Source organism: Vulpes vulpes, chromosome 5 (assembly GCF_048418805.1).
Source record: "Vulpes vulpes isolate BD-2025 chromosome 5, VulVul3, whole genome shotgun sequence".
Taxonomy (NCBI): Eukaryota; Metazoa; Chordata; class Mammalia; order Carnivora; family Canidae; genus Vulpes; species Vulpes vulpes.
The window spans coordinates 3,816,082-3,835,769 of NC_132784.1; the positions used below are offsets into that span (position 1 = coordinate 3,816,082).

At 47.7% G+C, this 19,688-nt stretch overlaps 1 protein-coding gene across 1 annotated transcript in view; it reads right to left on the reverse strand.

Annotated features, from left to right (window-relative positions):
• The window catches only part of TEX51 (testis expressed 51), an 81,424-nt gene extending 61,955 nt beyond the window's left edge, over nucleotides 1–19,469 (reverse strand). Inside the window, exons 1-5 of the mRNA XM_072757406.1 lie at nucleotides 19,268–19,469; nucleotides 19,095–19,169; nucleotides 18,776–18,865; nucleotides 18,517–18,534; nucleotides 18,339–18,422 (exon numbers count right to left, since the gene is read on the reverse strand). Of these exons, the coding sequence (XP_072613507.1) occupies nucleotides 18,339–18,422; nucleotides 18,517–18,534; nucleotides 18,776–18,865; nucleotides 19,095–19,169; nucleotides 19,268–19,469 (469 nt within the window). The remainder of the gene's footprint in view (nucleotides 1–18,338; nucleotides 18,423–18,516; nucleotides 18,535–18,775; nucleotides 18,866–19,094; nucleotides 19,170–19,267) is intronic.
• Nucleotides 19,470–19,688: the final 219 nt, after the last annotated feature.

Below are 19,688 nucleotides of genomic sequence, written 5' to 3' on the forward strand. Positions count from 1 at the left end.
GGGAATATAAAATGGTGTAGCTACCTTGGCAATTTGTCCATTCCTCACAAAGCTGAACATAGAGTTGCCATGTGACCCCACAATGCCACTCATAGCTATACACTCAAGGCAAATGAGAATATGTCTACACAAAAACTTTTACATAAAAAAGTTTTTATATTCACAGATTCTGGGGAACAAAAGGGACAGCACAGACTGCAGGGCCACATGGTGGAGCACCGGGCCAGTCAGAAGACACAGGTAGCAAGGAAAAAATGCGGGGAAGAGACTTTACTATGGTTTTTGTGGAAAAGAGCAGGTGAGGAGGGTAAGGAGATTTGGGGGTAGTCTGAATATCTCAGTTGGCTCTGGCATCTGACCCTAAGGTGATTAGGGCAGGTGAATTGGTCTGGGGTGTGAGAATCCCACAAAGGAGATGATTGGAGTGTGGGCTCTGAAAGGCTTGACTGATATTTGAAAGGTGCACTCCAGGTGGGTTGTTTGCTATCCCTAGGAATTAACTGGCCCAGAGAGAAGCAGTCCCTCCAAAGTCAACAAGGCCTCACAGGCCAAAACATTAGAAATACAGAAAATGAAAGAGATGGCCAATACGAGGGTCAGAGTCCCATTGCCAGCTGTGGATACAGAGGGCTAGGGGCCTCCACATTAAGTGTTCCACATGCATGAAACCACCTAACCACCCGTTTGGTCCCATTGCCTGTGGGGGACCCCAGGCACCCCATCTCCAGGCTTCTAGGAAGTGGAGGAAGGGCAGTTCTCAGGAGCATGGAGTGGTGAAGGGCTACTTAACACTGTCTCTGAACTGCACCCTCACCAATATGCAAAGGATTCCAGCATTGCCAGTGCCTGAGAAGTTTGAGGACGCGCAAATGAGGTTGGGAGTGTGGTCAACCATGCAGAGGAGCACTTGCCAGTGATACTGTTTACCATCACCCATGCATGGCGGTAATAGCCAGCTTTAGTGTTCCGCATTCAGTGCGCTCTCACTGCCTGCAACAGAGGCCCATGGCTCCCCCCTACAAACCCTCCTTTGGTGTGCTCCTGGCTCTCAGGATTCTGCAGGTGGGACCCCTTTTTCTCCATCGCTGGCTTCAGCCCTAGTATCTCCGTTGTGCTAGTTTTGTCACCTCCTCGCCTCTGCTCTCCAGCTACCAAAGCTAGAATGCTACGGGTCTTCTCTTTTCCTCTCCCCATCACTACAAGTTTATCATTAAAAAACAAAAATCTTCCATACAGTTTTTTTTTAATTTTTATTTATTATTTATGTATTATAGTCACAGAGGGAGAGAGAGAGAGGCAGAGACACAGGCAGAGGGAGAAGCAGGCTCCATGCACCGGGAGCCCGATGTGGGATTCGATCCCGGGTCTCCAGGATCGCGCCCTGGGCCAAAGGCAGGCGCCAAACCGCTGCGCCACCCAGGGATCCCCTCTTCCATATAGTTTTAATGGAGTTCCAGGAGGGAGCAAAGTTAGATAAATATATTCAATCCTGTAGCAGAAACCAGAAGACCTGCAGGAATGATTTCTTATAAATACCCCCCATATTGAAAATTTTTCTCCAGTGTATTCTGGAGCCACAGGACCTAAGCCTCAAGGAATCCAGTACATGAGAGTTTCAACGTACAGCAATTGATCCATCAAGTAGAACCCTGAATGACGTGCTCCCCAGACTGTTGTGCCCAAGATTACGTACCCCAGAAACCACCAAGGAGCCGACACCGAGGCAAACACACGAGGGTTTATTTACAAGCTCGAGCTTGGGTCCAAGTGCACCCGACACAGCCGAGCAGGGACTTGGACCCCGAGGTGGGTTCCAGCTTAGTTTTACGGGCTGGTCTAGGGGACCTCCAGAAGGGCTGGAGCAATTCCTCAAGTTCTGTTTACATTCTGATATGGGGCCTTCAAGGGCATTGAGCTCTGTTCTCATTCTAATAGGGGCTTTCTAGGGCTTCAAGCTGTAAGCTGTTTTCTTCCTGTAACCGAAGTAAGGTAAAGTTCAGCTCTTATTCACAGGGGCCTGGGATGGCTGTACCTGTGCTAACCCTGAACTTCAGGTGGAATGGCCTTGATTTTCTCGGCCTCCACACAGACAACCAGGGGGTGGTGAGGTGGTTTACAAGGGGAGGGATCTCCTGGGATTCCAGGTCATGTGCTCAGAGCAGTGCACATCTTGGGGAAGGGATGGTGGTCCCACCTTACTGGTCCTTAGGGAGCCCTGACTGACCCCTTACCTTTACCCTCCCGTTTCCATTCTATACTATTAGCCGTGAATCAGATGATGTTGCTCCCCTACTTAAAACCCTTTAGTGCCTTCTCAAGTCACTCAAAAATCCAAATATTCCACCACAAACCACACAGCTTTGTGTAATCTGGACGTTGGGTACTGCCCCCCATCCTCCCTCTTGGCTTCTTTTCCTTGCTATGCACAGTCATATTTGTTCTTCCCATAGGCCAAGGTTTCTCCTGCCTCAGGGCTCTTGCACATGCTGTGCCCTTCGCCTGGAGGCTCTGCTCTATTTCTTCCTTTGGCTGCCACCCCCACCTCTGGTCACAGGTTGAACGCCTTTCCTGGTCACCACCTCCATTCTGGTCCCAGCCTCCTCCACAGGGGCCAAGCCTGGTCTGTGTGGGGGTTTCCCAGTCAACATCTGCTCACACCAAAAGGAAGAGAGGCTACTTCCAGAGTGCATCCATCCTCATCTAGTGTGAGGGGTGGTTAATAAGAGTCTACATGTAATGTGTTGGCTCAGACTTCTATAAAAAGATCTAGGAGTTTGGCCTAGATATATGCGGCTGTAAGTACGTATTCCCGGGTGTAGCTTCTGGGAAAGGTGGTGTGGTGAAATGGGTCAGGTAGGCAGTAAGTTCTGGGCCAGAACCCAAGCTCTGCTACTTCCTTGTCATGTGACAGTAATCAAGTCATTTAACTTCTCTAAACCTCAGTTTCCTCACTTATAAAATGGGTCTAAAAGGAGCAACTGTCTCATAGGGCATTGTGGCAGGGATTAGGGGCTGTTTGTTGAGGCTCTGCCACTATTCCTGGCACATGGAACCTGGATACACAAGCAGCCACTGCCCTCCCAGCCCACAGATTCTAGGGAGGTGCAGTCGATGACCACAGAGCTGTGGCCTCACTGTGTCTATAGAAAATGTGTGCAAAGCACTGATACCGTGGGATGGGGTTTGGGTGCTCTGAAGGCTCTGCAGTAGGTGTGCTCAAGATCAAGAGCTGAGTTTTAGTCTCCAGGACTGGTTAGGGTTTCCAGAGAAGATGGGTTCAGACACAGGTTCAGGACACTGTCTACCAAGTCATTCAATCAGCCCCCGTTGGTGTGACGTCAGTGTGCTGAGTGCTTGTGGCCAGACTTTGCTTCCCTACCTAGAGTGGCCTTCCCAGAGAGGCTTCACTGCCAGAGCTGTTTGCCAGATAAGGTTCTTACCGTTCAGAAGCAGCGGTGCTGGGTTTATGCAATCTCCCTTGTGGGCTGGTTAGTGTGTGTTAGCTGGGGCTCAGTCAGAGCAGAACTGACTGCTGTCTGTTGTGCCCTAGGTGGCTGTGGGAGCTGGCTGAGCAGCCTTTGGAAGGCCCGTCTTTGTCAGAGTATCTGATGCTGGAGGCAGTGGGGGAGGGAAAGAGGGAGTGAAGGAGGGGGAACCCATGAGGACAGGCGGAAACCTGTGTTGGTTCTCACTGCCTCCAACCTTGATGATATGGATGTCCTGCCAGAGAAGCTCATGGCCTTAGTCACAGAGCTAAGTTCACATCTGGACTGGAGGAGTAAATGGGAAGAGGTGCAGCCCAGGCCCAGCCATTGATGCTGATGAGGTGAGAGCCAGCAAGTTGGTGACAATATGTGTAAGCTGCAAAAGCACTTGTGCCTCATCTCTGCACTCCCACCCCCAAGCCCTATTTCTGACCATAAGCAACAATAAGGTTACTGCTGTGTGTCTGCTTCCAAATCTAGTGCAGACTACCTTCTGTGGCACGTCCTAACCAGAAGCACCAGGGAAGGAAATTCTGTGAAACAAAGGTCAGCCAGCTGAGCTGACTGAGCCACCGTGGTTAATGTGAAGTGGCTCTCCAGGTGCATGTTGCCTGCTGAGAGACGGTGTCTGCTCTACCAAGGTGAGGGGCAGTTGTGAAGTCTACATGAAACATCTGGGGCTGCTCCTCTGTGAGTGCTCTGGAGTCTATCCAGCATCTAGTGCCTGCCTCGTGGGAACCTGGAGCCATCACCAGTAACCAGGAGGGCAGGAGAAGTGTCTGTGGATGCTGAGAAAATTAAGGCCATCCCACTTCAAGTTCAGCCTTAGCACGAGTACAGCCATCCCAGGCCCCTGTGAATAAGAGCTGAACTTTACCTTACTCCAGTTACAGGAAGAAAACAGCTTACAGCTTGACGTCCTAGAAAGGCCCTATTAGAATGAGAACAGAACTCAATGCCCTTGAAAGCCCCATATCAGAATATAAACAGAACTTGAGAAATTCCTCCACCCCTTCTAGGTGACCTGTAGACCAGCCCATAAAACTAAGCTGGAACCCACCTCGGGGTCCAAGTCCCTGCTCCACTGTGTCGGGTGCACTTGGACCCAAGCTCGAGCTTGTAAGTAAACCCTCGTGTGTTTGCATTGGTGTCAGCTCCTTGGTGGTTTCTCAGATTTGCAATCTTGGGCACAACAGTCTTGGAACTGGGATGGACCAATGCCACCCTGACTTTCAGAAGGGGGGATATTGTGGGCTGATTTGTGTCTTTCCAGATTTATATGTTGAAATCTTAACCCCTGATGTGAGGTGAAGACTTCAGCAGGTGCTTCAGTCATGAATGGGATTAGTGACCTCGCAAGAGATGTGGGAGAACTTTCTCTCCCTATGCCATGTGAGGATGTAATGAAAAAACAGCCAACTGTGCATCAGGAAGGGGCTCTCACCAGGCACAGGGTCTGCAGCACTTTCGTCTGGGACTTCCAGCCCCCAGAACTGTGAAGGAAATGTTTACTGTTTAAGCCCCCTAGACCATGGTACTTTGTGAGCAGCCTGAGCCTACTAAGACAGAAGAAAGCAGATTTCATACGTACAGACCAGTAAGCTAAGATCCATCCTGCATGAGGCTGCACAGCAGACAATTCAAATATTTTGGTTCATTTTGAGGGCTCTTGGTAGAAAGAAGGAAGTATGAGGTGAAGATGGGGAGGACGGTGGGGCTGGCAGCCAGTAGAGCAATCAAAGAACCCAATGGCATTAGCAGACCCAGGTTAGCATGTAGGCTAAGAGCTTGAGGTAGGAGTAGGTATCTGCATGCAGCAGCCACTCCAAGCCTGGGGAGTCCCCACCTGGTTGGGTGTAGGGTGTGTTCCCTGGGAGATCTGGAGACAGGGTGGTTGGGACAGCAGGAGTTGCGGGGAGAAAAGAGGGAGGCAGGCAGGAGGGTTCCTAGGGCATAAAGTCTGCGTTCCATGTCCTGCAGGGCAGAGGGACAGTAGCCAGGAGACCCAGCCTTGATGTATTTCAGTGACGGAAGGCGCTGGAGCCCAAGGGAGCTGCAAGACTGTATTGCAGGAGTCTGACTGCCCTGGTGTCAGGAAGGCTTCCTGTAGAAAAGAAGGGTTGAGTGGAGTTCTCAGTGCTGAGTGGGAATTGCCCAGCTGAAGGGGGCAGAGAAGAAATGTGTGATGAGGCAAGTGGCACATCTGAAGAGTTAAAAATAGCCCTGCATAGCCAGGATGTAGTCCAGCTCTCCGGAAGCGTGATAGCAGCGGCGTCAGTGCATTTTTACTGTTATGGGTGAATCATGAACCCTCCCTGCAAAATTCATATGTTGAAGCCTTAACTCCCAGTATCTCAGGATGCAACTGTATATGGAAATAGGGTCTTTATAAGTAAAATGAGATCATTAGGGTGGGTCTTAATGCTGTGCCCAAGATTGTGAATCCGAGAAACCTCCAAGGAGCCGACCCCGATGCAAACACACGAGGGTTGATTTACAAGCTCGAGCTTGGGTCCAAGTGCACCCGACACAGTGGAGCAGGGACTTGGACCCCGAGGTGGGTTCCAGCTTAGTTTTATGGGCTGGTCTAGGGGACCTCCAGAAGGGCTGGAGGAATTTCTCAAGTTCTGTTTACATTCTGATGTGGGGCTTTCAAAGGCATTGGGCTCTGTTCTCATTCTAATAGGGGCTTCCAGCCCTTGGCCTGGGCTCTGTTCTCATTCTAATAGGGGCTTTCTAGGATGTCAAGCTGTAAGCTGTTTTCTTCCTGTAACTGGAGTAAGGTAAAGTTCAGCTCTTCTTCACAGGGGCCTGGGATGGCTGTACTTGTGCTAACGCTGAACTTAAAGTGGAATGGCCTTAATTTTCTCGGCCTCCACACTTAATCCAATGTGACTGGTGTCCTTATAGAAAGAGGGATTAGGATGCAGACACAGGCAGAGGTAAGACTGTGTAGTTAGAGAAGTGGACACCTATGTGCCAAGCAGAGAGGCCTCAGCAGGAACCAGCCTTGGCAGCACCTTGATCTTGAACTTCTAAGCCCCAGAACTGTGAGGAAATAAATGTCTATTGTTTGAGTTACCCAGGGATGCTTTGTTATGACAGGCCTGGCAGACCAGGTATAGGACTAAGTCCTTTATACACAGGAACTCATATCTCATGCCAACCCTAGCAAGCAGGTGCCATCTCTTCCCACTGTGCTGATAAGGACATTGAGGTACAGGGGTAAGAAGTGAAACCATACACACCACAGAGCTTACTATCTGCCTTAATGTGACTTCACTGCTGGACATTCAGCACTGACGTGATGTTACAACTGCAGGACTTTCTTGCCTAGGAAGATGAAGTTGCAAATAACTTTATGGCTTGTTTAAAAAACTTTCTAAAAATCCATTTATCTAGATAATAGACCACTCAAATTTCTCCCAAAAAGGGGAAGTAACTTCTAAGAAAATTGCTTACTTGGGCTTATCAACTGACTGTGGGCACAACAAGCATGATACCACAGTCCCTCCTTGCTGTGTTCACCAATCCTACTGGATTGTGAATTTTGCCCAGTGCCAGTCAGGGCCCCTGCATGGAAAGATCTACCTTGAACCAGACCTTTCTGATCTCATAAATACCCTACCTCGCCTTTCCTCCTCTGACACCAGTCTATGAGGCTGTGGCTCTCATTGTGGAACAGCAAATCTGGATTTGCTTGATTGACAGATTATTTTGGTCATCTCTCTAGGGAGTTGGCAGTCAGCAGAGGTTAAGTAACCTGTCTTGGATCACATAGCTGGTAAGTGATGGACCAGGCTGGGACCCTTGTAATTTGGCTGCAGCGTCCAGTGCTTCTAACTGAAGTGTCCAAGGGTCAGGGTCAGAGGGAGCTTACACCCTTTTCCGTCCCACCTCTGCCTGATTTTCCCCGGGCGGGGGGGGGGGGGGGGGGGAAGGGGGGGGGGAAGGGGGCAAGCAGCCTCTGGAAGCCACCTGTCCCATTGTTGGGGAACCATTGTTGGGGCAATGTAGTGCAGTAAAAGGAACAGGGGCTCTGGGTTGGCACAGTCCCAGCATATTCATTGGCCAGCTGTGTGGTTTTGAGCAGGTGACCTGACCTCTCTGAACTTTGAGTTTCCCATCATCAAAATGGGGATAATGGACCACGGTTCACATGGTTATGGTGAAGATGAAAAAGGACTAATGTTGATCAAGTGCCTGGCACATGGTAGTTGCTCAACAAATGACATTTTCAGTATTGCTTGTGTATATGGAGTTGATGTTTGCTTCCCAGATTGCCTCCTCCCTCCCCCCACCACTCAGCTTGCTGTTTTGGCAAAGCATAGACTGGTCCCCTGATGTTAGAAAGTTCTAGGACTTCAAGCAAATCCCTCTTCCCAGAGCCTTTTTATTCCTTTCACTTTCATCCTCGAGTTGGTGGAACTGGGGCAGTAACTCCAAAGAGAAGCACCTCTTGAACCCTTCTAGACCTAGGGCTCTTTGTTTCTGTAGCTTAGAGATGGAAATGAACACTCCAGAAGAAGGGAGTGTGGCTCAGTGCAAAGAGCACAGGACAAAGTATTTGTCCACCAGCTGTGTTCTGATCCCTCCTCTACATCTTTCTCTTCTTTTTTTTTTTTTTTTTAATTTTTATTCATTTATGATAGTCACACAGAGACAGAGAGAGAGAGGGGCAGAGACACAGGCAGAGGGAGAAGCAGGCTCCATGCACCGGGAGCCTGACGTGGGATTCGATCCCGGGTCTCCAGGATCAGCCCTGGGCCAAAGGCAGGCGCCAAACCTCTGCGCCACCCAGGGATCCCTACATCTTTCTTTCTTTCTTTCTTTCTTTCTTTCTTTCTTTCTTTCTTTCTTTCTTTCTTTCTTTCTTTCTTTCTTTCTTTTTCTTTCTTTCTTTCTTTCTTTCTTTCTTTCTTTCTTTCTTTCTTTCTTTTTTCTTTCTTTCTTTCTTTCTTTCTTTCTTCTTTCTTTCTTTCTTTCTTTCTTTCTTTCTTTCTTTCTTTCTTCTTTCTTTCTCTCTCTCTTTCTTTCTTTCTTTCTTTCTTTCTTTCTTTCTTTCTTTCTTCTTTCTTTCTTTCTCTCTCTCTTTCTTTCTTTCTTTCTTTCTTTCTTTCTTTCTTCTTTCTTTCTTTCTTCTTTCCTTTTGAAAGTAAAGTCATGAGGATGACAGTGATGTGAAGCCAGTAGGCGATGTGCAGGACGCTGTTCCCATGGCCAGCAGCAGGGAGGGGAGGCAGTGATCCATCTCTCCTACCTCCATGGCCTCTCCCTCTGTGGAGTGGCCCAGGCAGTTCACTCTTCTGGCAAACCCTTTGTATTTACAGGATATGGGCTCAGTCTCCAGAAGTGTCTGTTGGTCTTCATCACCACAGCAATCATTTTGAAAGCCTTCTGGACTTCCTGAGGCAAAGAATGTTAATCCTTAACCTCAAACAAATGCGAAGTTTCTGTTTAGGCATCTCTTTTATAAAGGAAATGGGATCCTTGTAAAAAACCTGTTATCAGTTAACACCATAGGTGCTAATGGCTTTCCTCTGACAGGACTGGCCCAGTGGGAAGCCTGGCTGTCTCAGTGGTTAAGCGTCTGCCTTCTGGTCAAGGAGTGATCCTGGAGTCCCAGATTGAGTCCTGCATGGAGCCTGCTTCTCCCTCTGACTGTGTTTCTGCCTCAATCTCTCTGTGTCTCTCATGAATAAATAAATAAAATCTTAAAAAAAAAAAAAAAAGGATTGGCCCTATGTATTCATTTCCCAGTAAGTCACCTCTCTTATGTTAAGATTCTCTTCTTTCAAATTGCCTCTGCGTCTGTTTGGTTCTCTTCCTAGCCTCCTTGCATGCAGCCGCTTTACCCTGAAGTGAGGATAGGAGGAGGAAATTTTGGTATGGGACCTTTGAAGGTGGATGGGCCTGGGTTCAAATCTTAGCTCATGAGCCAACTGGGACACCTTTGGCTTTTTAATCTTTCTGGATCTGGGCCTGAGATATGACATCTCTGAATCTTGTGCATTCTGAGGGTGTATATGCCACCACATGCCACCCACACGTGTCCACACTGTAGTGTGCTAGCTGACAGGAACAAAGCTGGGGTCTGGCATCTAAAGGGAAAATAACCTTTTCTATGGGCTATGTTGAAGGCCAGGAATGATTTATACAATGTAGCATAGTGCCTGGACATTGAAGGTGCTCAACAAATGATTACAAAAGACATGGGAAAATTGATTTAGAAGAGCATATGACATGCTTAAGTGGCATATTCCATTGCAGACCAAGCAATGACAGAAGAAAGGGAACATAGGGCATGGCCAGATTTCATTCTTATGAAAGTGTTCATAAAAAGGACCACCCACAGAGGCAGTGCACTATGACTACAGTGGGGGAAATGTGGGGGAGGAGGGTAAGACTTCTCCTTAGTCCTCAGGTTCCAGATTTACTTTTCAGTTTCCAGAATGTGTGGAAAAGTCTGAAATGCTCTTTGGAAAAAAGATGTGCCTGGGTAAGTAACAACCTCACCGAGGCCCAGTTTCCTTATCTGCAAAGAGAGGATTATAATGCTTACTCCATGTTGGTACAGTTAAAGGAGATAAAGTGATAAGCTTTGCATAGCCTAGAAATGAGAAAAATGTCAGACAGCTTCCTCCTGCCCAGCAGTCTCCGGCAGGTGTGCGATAGAGCCAGGGCATATGGGACATGTGTTTTCTTGAGGGAGAGGCTCAGTGTGACCACAGATAGGAGGTATGGGAGCATGTGGCAGATTTGGAAAACCAGGAGTTTTTATGGGAACTTCAGCCAGGGCTGTGACAGCAGGTGTTGCTGGTGACTGAGAGAAGAGTGGAAGGCACCATGCTAGGGGCCCGGGCTCTGGCCTGGTTTGCTCCGGACTGACCAGTCAGGCTCCAAAATACGTGAGAACACAGGCAGATTCTGAAAAAGCCCTTGGACCATGACTCCCCTACTCGTCGGCAGGAATGCCTGTAAGATTCTGCCCTCTGGCCCAAAGGAATGCCACTCTGGAGTCCTGACAGGGGAACAGCTCAGAAACCTGTGGATTCCGGGGTGCTGGTGTGTACACCCCTGTCCTCCCTGCCCCATGTGGAGTGGCAGCACAGTCACATCTTCTCTACCAGATCCTATGAGATCCACTTGCCCCCTGCTCCACCCCACCCGGCACCTGGTACTGTTGGTATCGGTGTGTCCCCTGATACCCCACTGCCACTATGGCTGGTGTTTTCTTCGTGCTTAATGATGCTGAGTATCTTTTCACATGCTTATTTGGCCCTTTATTATTCTCCATGAAAAATCTTTCCATGTCTTTGGACAGTTTCCAATAGGATTGATGTTTACTGCTGAGTTTTAAGAATTCTTTATATATTCTAGACATTAGCCCTGTGTCAGATGTGTAGTTTGCACATTTTTCCTTCCAGTTTGTAGCTTGTTTCACCCTTTTCACAAGGTCTTTTACGGGTGACAGTTTTCATTTTGATAAAGTTCAATTTATGTTTTTTTCCTCTCATACATTGTGCTTTTGATGTTATCCAAGGATTCTTTGTCCAATTCCAGATTCTGGAGACTTCCCCCTATTTTATGTTTTATGTTTTACATTTAATCCTTTGACACACTTTGAGTTCATATTCTTTATAATGTGTGAAACTTAAGTCCAGGCTCATTTTTGCCTATGGGTGACCAATTGCTCAGCAGCATTTGTTGAAAAATACATATTAAATCTCTCTCTCTATTACTTCTGATATCTATCTATTTATTTATTTATTTATTTATTTAAAGATTTTATTTATTCATCCATGAGAGATACACAGGGAGAGAGAGAGAGGCAGAGAGGCAGGCAGAGGGGGAAGCAAGCTCCGTGCAGGGAGCCTGACACGGGACTTGATCCTGGGTCTCCAGGATCAGGCCCTGGGCCAAAGGCAGCGCTAAGCTGTGGAGCCACCCGGGCTGTCCCTATTTACTTATTTTTAAATGATTAAGTGAAATCTTCTTTTATCATAATTCCAGAGTGGTTAACATACAGTGTGATATTAGTTTCAGATGTGGCATATAGTGATTCAACAATTTCATTCAACATCTGGTGCTCATCACAAGTGCCCTCCTTGGCTCCCATCATCTATTTCACTCATCCTCCCACCGACCTGCCCCCTGGTAACCATCAGTTTATTCTCTAGAGTTAAGAGTCTATTTCTTGGTTTGTCTTTTTTCCTTGTTTGTTTTGTTTCTTAAATTCCTCGTATGAATGAGATCACATGTACTTGTTTTTCTCTGACTTATTTCACTTAGATTATGTTCTCTAGATAAATCCATGTTGTTGCAAATGGCAAAATTTCATTCTTTTTTATGGCTGGGTTTTTTTTAAATATTTTATTTTATTTACTTATTAGACACACACACACACACACAGAGATAGAGAGAGAGAGAGAGAGAGAGAGAGACAGAGAGGCAGAGAGAAAAGCAGACTCCATGCAGGGAGCCCGACATGAGACTCGATCCCAGGGTCTCCAGGATCACACCCTGGGCTAAAGGTGATGCTAAATCTCTGAGCCACTGGGGCTGCCCTATGGCTGGGTATTAAATAGTTCTCAGGGGCAGTCCAGGTGGCTCAGCGGTTTAGCGCTGCCTTCAGCCCAGGGCCTGATCCTGGAGTCTAGGGATCGAGCCCCACATCAGGCTCCCTGCATGGAGCCTGCTTCTCCCTCTGCCTGTGTCTCTGCCTCTCTCTCTCTCTGTCTCTGTCATGAATATAAATAAATAAATAAACAAACAAATAAATAAATAAATAGTTCTGAGTGAGTAACATCATCTGGACCTGGAAGCGCTGGGTGTGGAGGTACACTGAAGGTGCCAAAGCACATGCAGCCTCTATGGACTTCTGGTGTGGTCACCAAAGATTACATACATGTTGGTGCTGTGATGAAGTCATCCCCACCCTTAGGAAAACAATATGAGAACAGAACAAGAAATTCAACAAAGAGATAGGAAAACATGTAAAAGAACCAGACAGAGATTTTGGAGTTGAATATATATCTAAAGGGAATGAAAACAAGCTTTTGAGAAGATATCTACCCTTTCTGTTCATTGCAGCATTATTCACAACAACCAAAACATGGAATCAACCTAAATGTCAACAGATGAATGGATAAATGATGATAATATAATATATAATATAATGTAACATAATAATAAAATATGTTAAAATATAATAACATATATGTATATCTAACATGAATATTCATGTTATTCAACCATGAGAAAGAAGGAAACCTGCCATTTCCAACAACACGGATGAGTCTTGAAGGCATTATGCTAAGGGAAATAAGTCAGAGAAAGACAAATACCATATGATATTCCTTATGTATGAAATCTAAAAAACCCAAACTCATAGAAACAGAATAGAATGGAAGTTGCCAGGGGTTGTGGGTGGGTGGGGGAAATGGGGAGATATTGATCAATGGGTACAAATTTCTAGTTATAAGACAACTAAATTCTGGAGACATAATGTACAGCATGGTGATATGAATAATACTATATTATATACTTGACAGTTCCTGAGAGAGCAAATCTTTAATATTCTCACCAGAAAACAAAAAGATGGTAATTACGTGATATGATGGAGATGGTAGTTAATGCTATAGGTAGGCATTTTGCAATTTTGTAAGTATATCAAATCAACACATTATACCCCCTTAAACTAATACAATGTTAATTGTGTCATTTTTATCAATAAAGCTGCAAAGAATATTTTTTGATGCATTAATCACACATATTTTAAAATTTTTATCAGATAACTGATACCTGGATCAGTTGTAGGTTTTTTTTTATTGTCTGATTTTTCTCTTGATTCTGTTTTGGCGTGCTTAATAATATATATTTGAATACTGGATATTGTAAATGAAACATGGTAGTGACTTTAGATATTATTTTCCTTTAGAAAATGTTCACTCTATCCTCCAGCAGTGATAGATATAGAATAAGAATAGGTCTCTTTAATTTTGTCAGAGGCTGTGTTGCCTTGAGGCTGGGCTCCATGCTCTATAAGGATTTGTCTGCCTCTGGTGTATTAGGTTATCACCAACCACTACCTTGGGGTATTTATTAAAACTTGTGTTCGTATGTAGGTCACCAACTCTAATTTTTATTTCCCTAGCATGCAGATCTCTGATAAATTGCATTTCAGATATTTCCTGTTTGATTTCTGTGTCTTTGGGTCTGTGCTGGTTAAGAACAGGAACACTCCTGAGAGGATGGAGACAAACAGATGCAATCCATTTGTGTCCTTTTCTGCACTTCTGTACTTTCAGGTTTCTCTCACGTCTTATCTTGGCAAGGTAGAACTTCACATTTTGTCTCTTCGGCCCATGATATTGCTAAAAGCTGTGTTGGCAGAAGCCGACAGAGGCATCTGACAGCTCCCCTAAGTTTCTTAACCTCTGCTGCTGAAGCCCAGAAGTGCAGAGGGGAAGCTCACTGCAGGGCAGCAGCTCACCACAGAGAGCTCTACTTCCCTTTGGGACTTCGGACAAATTAGGGATCTGATGCCTTAAACAGACTTTATGTTTTGTTTTGCTCTTTTGATGTATTTTATTTTTGGTTGCCCTTGGTGGCAGCGTTGGTGTGTTAAAAGCTGCTCTGTCATAGCTGGAAGCATAAAGTCCTCCAGAGTCTGTATTTTGACCTGACTTAAAATTCCTTAATTTTTCTACTCTAGCGGAACTCAGTATCTACTTTTCATGCAAATATACCCTCAAATTATTGAAAAAAAATCTGTTGATAAGAGATATACACATACAGACACACAAACTCATAAATTATACTCAGGATTTTCTATTTTCACTGCATGCATCAGAAAATAGTTGCTCTGGATACTTTTGAAGTAATGGTTTAAGTCCCAATTTAAATATAAATAGGAAAACAATATCACCACCATGAAAGCCCGGCTTTTCCTCTGTCATGGGTGGCAGCCAGCTTTCACAGACACAGAATCACAGTTTCCTGGAGGTCCCTTTCTACTGCCTGGGGGCATTCAGTTATTCAGAAGGGTCATGAGGACATCCTCACCATTTGGCTATATCTATGTCTTTATGCTTTCTCCAAAAACTTTACATCTATGGGCACTTCCTCAGTTTTTTTTTCTTTTTTAAGATTTTCTTTATTTATTCATGAGAGACACAGAGAGAGAGGCAGAGACACAGGCAGAGGGAGAAGCAGGCTCCATGCAGGGAGCCCGTTGTGGGACTTGATCCTGAATCCCGGGATCACGCCCTGAGTCAAAGGCAGACACTCAACTTCTGAGCCACCCAGGCGTCCCTTCCTCAGTTTTGTGAAGCAAGGAGTGTCTGTGGGGCTGGATGCGGGGACATCTCAATTTCCAACATGTGGAGCCACCTCTGCCTGGGCACAGATACCCTACCCCTCTCTGGATCCCTGTCCTCTCCCTGGGACTCAGGTCTGCCACTGGCAAAACCATCCATACTTCCCCCTAGCCCGCCCTGCTCCCTTTGAGCCTGGGTGCCTCTGTGGGCCCATCCAGCCGTATCACATTTCTTGAAGTTGCCTGAACCTATCAAAGCCTCTCATATCTCTGCTCCTCTGCAACACTGAACTCTTAATGAAAACACTTCTCCCTCCCTTCCTACCTTCCATGACTTCTCACAGTTGAAGACCCCACCATGGGGGGGGGGGGCTTCCTGGACCCCTCTGGCTGGGGATGGAGATACTTATGGCTGGGGTCCCACAGCTGCCCTTAGCCATTGTGCTCCCTGTCCTGGCTGGTTTATGGCCTATATGCATCTTGCCTCAGTCTCTTGCAGTCCCCACCCTCACCCCCCCCCCCCCCCCACCAAAGGAGTGGCCCTTATGGCAGGGTGGTTCTATGGAGTCAGCTCACTTCCAGCCTAGGTGCTAGCTCTGGAAGAAGGGGTACTGGCAAGACGTACAGAGATAAGATGTATTTCAGGAGGTGGGCTGTGGGTCCTGGCAGGATTTCAAGGGACTGGAGGTGAGGGAAAGGGATGAGAACTTTACATTTTGAGCTATAGCATGAGCAAATGTAAGATGGCAAATGTGAACCTAGTGGGGCTGCAGGGTCAGGGCACACCAACCTGGTTGAAGTTTGACATCCTCCCTGCATGCTCAGATGGGGGAACAGATTCACAAGGGGGAGCCTACAACCTTAGCATCAGAACCAGGACTCGAGTCCAGGTTCTGGGATACTGGTCCTTAGCTCTGGTCCCAGACTTGCTTCTTTTCAGCACCCAGGGTTTGACCTGCTGACCAGGGCTCTGGTCCTGGCAGTGGCTGCAAAGCTGTTGGATAGGTCCCATCAGAGCAGAGCCTGATCCAAGGACAAGAGTCTGGGAGTACCAGTGAGGAAGGGCACAAGGTTGAGGGGAAAGGGAAGAGCTGTGCCTGGAGGACTCAGAAGTTCCATTTAATCTGGCAGCCTTGGGTTCAGACAAGGAAAAGGACATAGGGATGGAGGAGGAGGAGGCAAACCCCTGCCCTCCCTCCCCTCCTCCACTCCACTACCAGAGGCAGAGTCAAGGAAGTGTCATTGCTAGCAGTACCAGATTCACCGGGGACCTGGGTGTTCCTAGGGTGGGCATCTTGGCCAGGATGGAGAAAGGTCTGCCGTTAATGTGATTTGAAGTCTGTTTTCTGGTGTCTGTTCCTCTGCCAGTCCCTGAGCTATGAGCTGGCCTCTCACTGTCTCTGTTCAATACCTGGACATAGGGACCCAAGCCATCTCTGTCTTCATCTCTGGTGCTGGAAGTAGATGAGGCCAGACTGAGCCTGTGGAGATACCAGTGCTGGGGCCAGAGCAGTAGGAGAGGGGCACTTCAGGACAGGAAGGGTGGTGGGCCAGCAGAGGGAGGGTGAAAAGAGGGAATGAGCCCCTTTATGACAGTGTCGGGAGGATCTCGGTGCCAGCTGTGTCTTTCCAGGCAGGAAGCAGATGCTACAGCCCATCAGAATGGGAGGAAGGTGTTTTAATGAAAAGTATTTGCAAGGACTGGGTATAGGGAAACCACAAGACAGAGTGTGGTCTCTTTGCCACATAACTGCTACCACCCCAGATTGGAGGGGGTCAGGGAAAGGACAGTTACTGGAACTCAGAGATGAGATAGCTTCCTGGCAGCGACTGGGTGATCTCTGTTCAGAACACTGAACTGCTGAGTTCCTGCTGAGAGAGAAGAAGCAGGGCGTTTCAACCCCACCTTCTGCATGCCCTTGCGTCTGTCCCTCTGAACTCCTGCTGGCTGAACCTAACCAGGAGCAGAGAGCAGGAGGGCCACGTTGGCTGTCTATACAGATCAGGGAGCATAGTGGCCCATGGTGGGGAGAAGGTCTACAGAGAGACAAGGAGAGCTATAGGTGGAGGCCACCTTGTGGAGCTTTGCTGCCACTATATCCTGGGCCCCTGTTCCTGGGTGTGTGCTCACATTAAGGGGCGTTAGGGTCTCCTGAGCCCCAGCCTTGAATCCACTCTGCTCTGGATGTCAGACCCTGGGAACCAGAGTTGGGGCCTCTAACCTTGCTACTTGCAGCTTTCCCTCCTCGGGAGACCTACATTCTGGCAGGGGTCTCCTTTCCCAGCACCTTTTCTGCTTCCTTTCTCTTCTCACGCCAGAAAATGTACCATCTGGGCCAGGAAACAGGGTGGAGATGGATCAGTCAAGGAGTCGGTGTGTCTTCCTTGGGGATACTGGGGCTTGGAGAGTCACTCACCCACTTCCAGCTATGGCTGCCAGAAGCAGAATAATGCCAAGGCTTACAACCCACGTGACGGTACTCCCGGTCCTGTCTGGGGTGTAAAAGGGGTAGCCAGGTTTTTGGGGAGCAATGAGAGCCATCTGAGCCCAGAGAGGCTACATTCTTTCCTCCTTTTATTTGTCCATTCAGTCATTTGTTTGCAAACACTGATTGCCTACTGTGTGCCTGGCATATATTTAGAGACAAGTGAAACATGGTCCCTGCTCCCTAGGAGGTCGACAAACAATTATGGTGTGGTGTCCAAGGGAAGAAGAGCAGGAGAGAGCAGAGGAAAAGACAAGTATAAATTCAATTCCGGTCCCACAGTCAAGTACAACACTGTGCTCCAGGCAGAGGACACCGAATGTTTAAGGATAGAAGCATGAAGCTGTATGTACGTGCAGCATGTCAGAAGCTCAGTGTGGCTGGGGAGGAGTCAGGGGGCAAGTGATCAGGATCACACAAGGCCTTCTGAAGAGGTGGGCTTTATCTGGTGGGCAATTGGGCTACAAATAGTAAGTGTCATAAGTAGATTTTCTCCTTGAGGAAGTTCTTTGGTTGTTGAGTAAGATGTGGCCAAGAAGGGGCACAGAAGCCAGTTGAGAGATGCTGGCAAAATCTAGATGAGAAGTGAGGATGTCTGAAGAATAGTGGTGGATATTGCAATGAAAATATGGCAACACATTTAAGAATTGTTTAAGAAGATTTGGTGATTGCATGTGTTGCATATGAGGGAGGAAATTTCCTAGTTTAGGAGGCTTAGGGCTTAAGGGTGCCATTTGCTGAGAGGGGCCCTGATGGAAGAGCAGATTGGGGATGGGAGAGTTGAGTTTGAAATATGCTTACAAGCATGCTGGCTTTGAGGGCCAGGGGGGCCTCCAAGGGAGATGTCCTAGGGGCACGTGGCTTTATATCACTGAAGATGGACACACAGCATTAAGAAATCCCAGGAGGTGCTATGCTCTCTGGTGAGGATGGAGAGCAAGGAGAGCTTGGGGTTTGGCAGAGGAGGAAGATAATCCAGAGAGAGACAGCAATGACCCAGCATGGAATGGGGGCAGGCTGGAGGCAGGCTGGCTGGCTGCCACTGACCTGGGCAGAGAGTGGGGTCTTTGCAGACAAGGGAATGTATCTTGCAGTTGGCACAGTTGATGACTTCTAGTGTGGAGTCTAGGTCTGTGAGAAGAGATCGGCAGCAGCCTTAGCCAAGGCCATGTGCCCCTAACCTCTCATCCCCTCCCCCTGCTCCCATGTCCCCATACATACTCACCACAGGTCTTGTTGCAGGCTGCCCAGGAGGGTGAGATGGTAGAGAAACTGAGGTGCTGGGGGAGGCAGACAGAGCTAGGAAGGGTTGGGGTATCATCAAGAAAGGGAGCTGGGAAAAGGTATGAGCAGACACCTAGTATGTGGGCAAGGGTAGGGATTCCTGGGGAGGGACATGACAGGGACTGCAGACTGCACTCTGCTCCCTCAGTCCTGGGTGAGGTGAAGGGATGGGTGGTGGGCAGGGGCCAGCTCCATCTCACCCTTCTCCTTCAGCTCTTCAGATATCTTATTCAGCCTGTCAGTAAACACCTGTTTCTGGATACGAATCTCTTCCAGAAGTGATGGTTTATCTGAGTAGAAGAGAAGGGGACTCTCATCACCCACATTTTAGAGGTGGAAACAATTACGTGACTCAAGGTAGGGAATCCAAGCCAGTTCTTCAAACAGAAGCTGCATAGAGAATACAGATGCTGGGTCTCTTGCCACTCTTCCCCACACATCCCCACCCCAAGACAGCAAGCCCTCTGGGAGTGCCTTGGGGGACTGGACTTTGTCAACACAGGCCTGGGGCTTCCTCACCATCTCGAAACTTCTTGATGGTTTCATCTATATGATTGAATAATTTGGCTGTTGCTTCCTCCATATGGTCCTGATCTGAGAATGGGATGTGGGGTGAAGGGCAGTTGGAGGTAAAGATCCCAGCCTTGGTAAAGGGGCCAGCCTTGATCCCTGGTGTCTAGGCTGTGCCTCACCAAGATATCGGGGTTCTAGGAGGACACGATCTCTCTTCAGGAATAGGGAGTGGACACTTTGGGAGAGCTCTGCAGGTGGCCCTGGGGAGCCCCAAAGGATCTGCAGATCATAGTCTACCAATGCGGGCAGGTCTGGCCAGCAGTGGAGGCAGCTTTTCCCATTGGTGGGGGGCAGGAGACACCCAAGCAGGAGAAGCAGCATCTTCTGGGGTCTTCCCTCTGTGTCCTTAACACCCTGCCTAGCAGTTCCACACGGAATGATGATACTCCTTCCCCCTGGAAACCACATTCTCTTTACAGAACAAAAGTAAATTCTGCAGGGTAAAGTGAAGGCCAGTTATGGTACAAAACTAGTCTTTGGTGTCAGACCCAATTCAAGGCTTCAATATCTTCCTCTGAAGATGAGGTCACTGATGCTCTC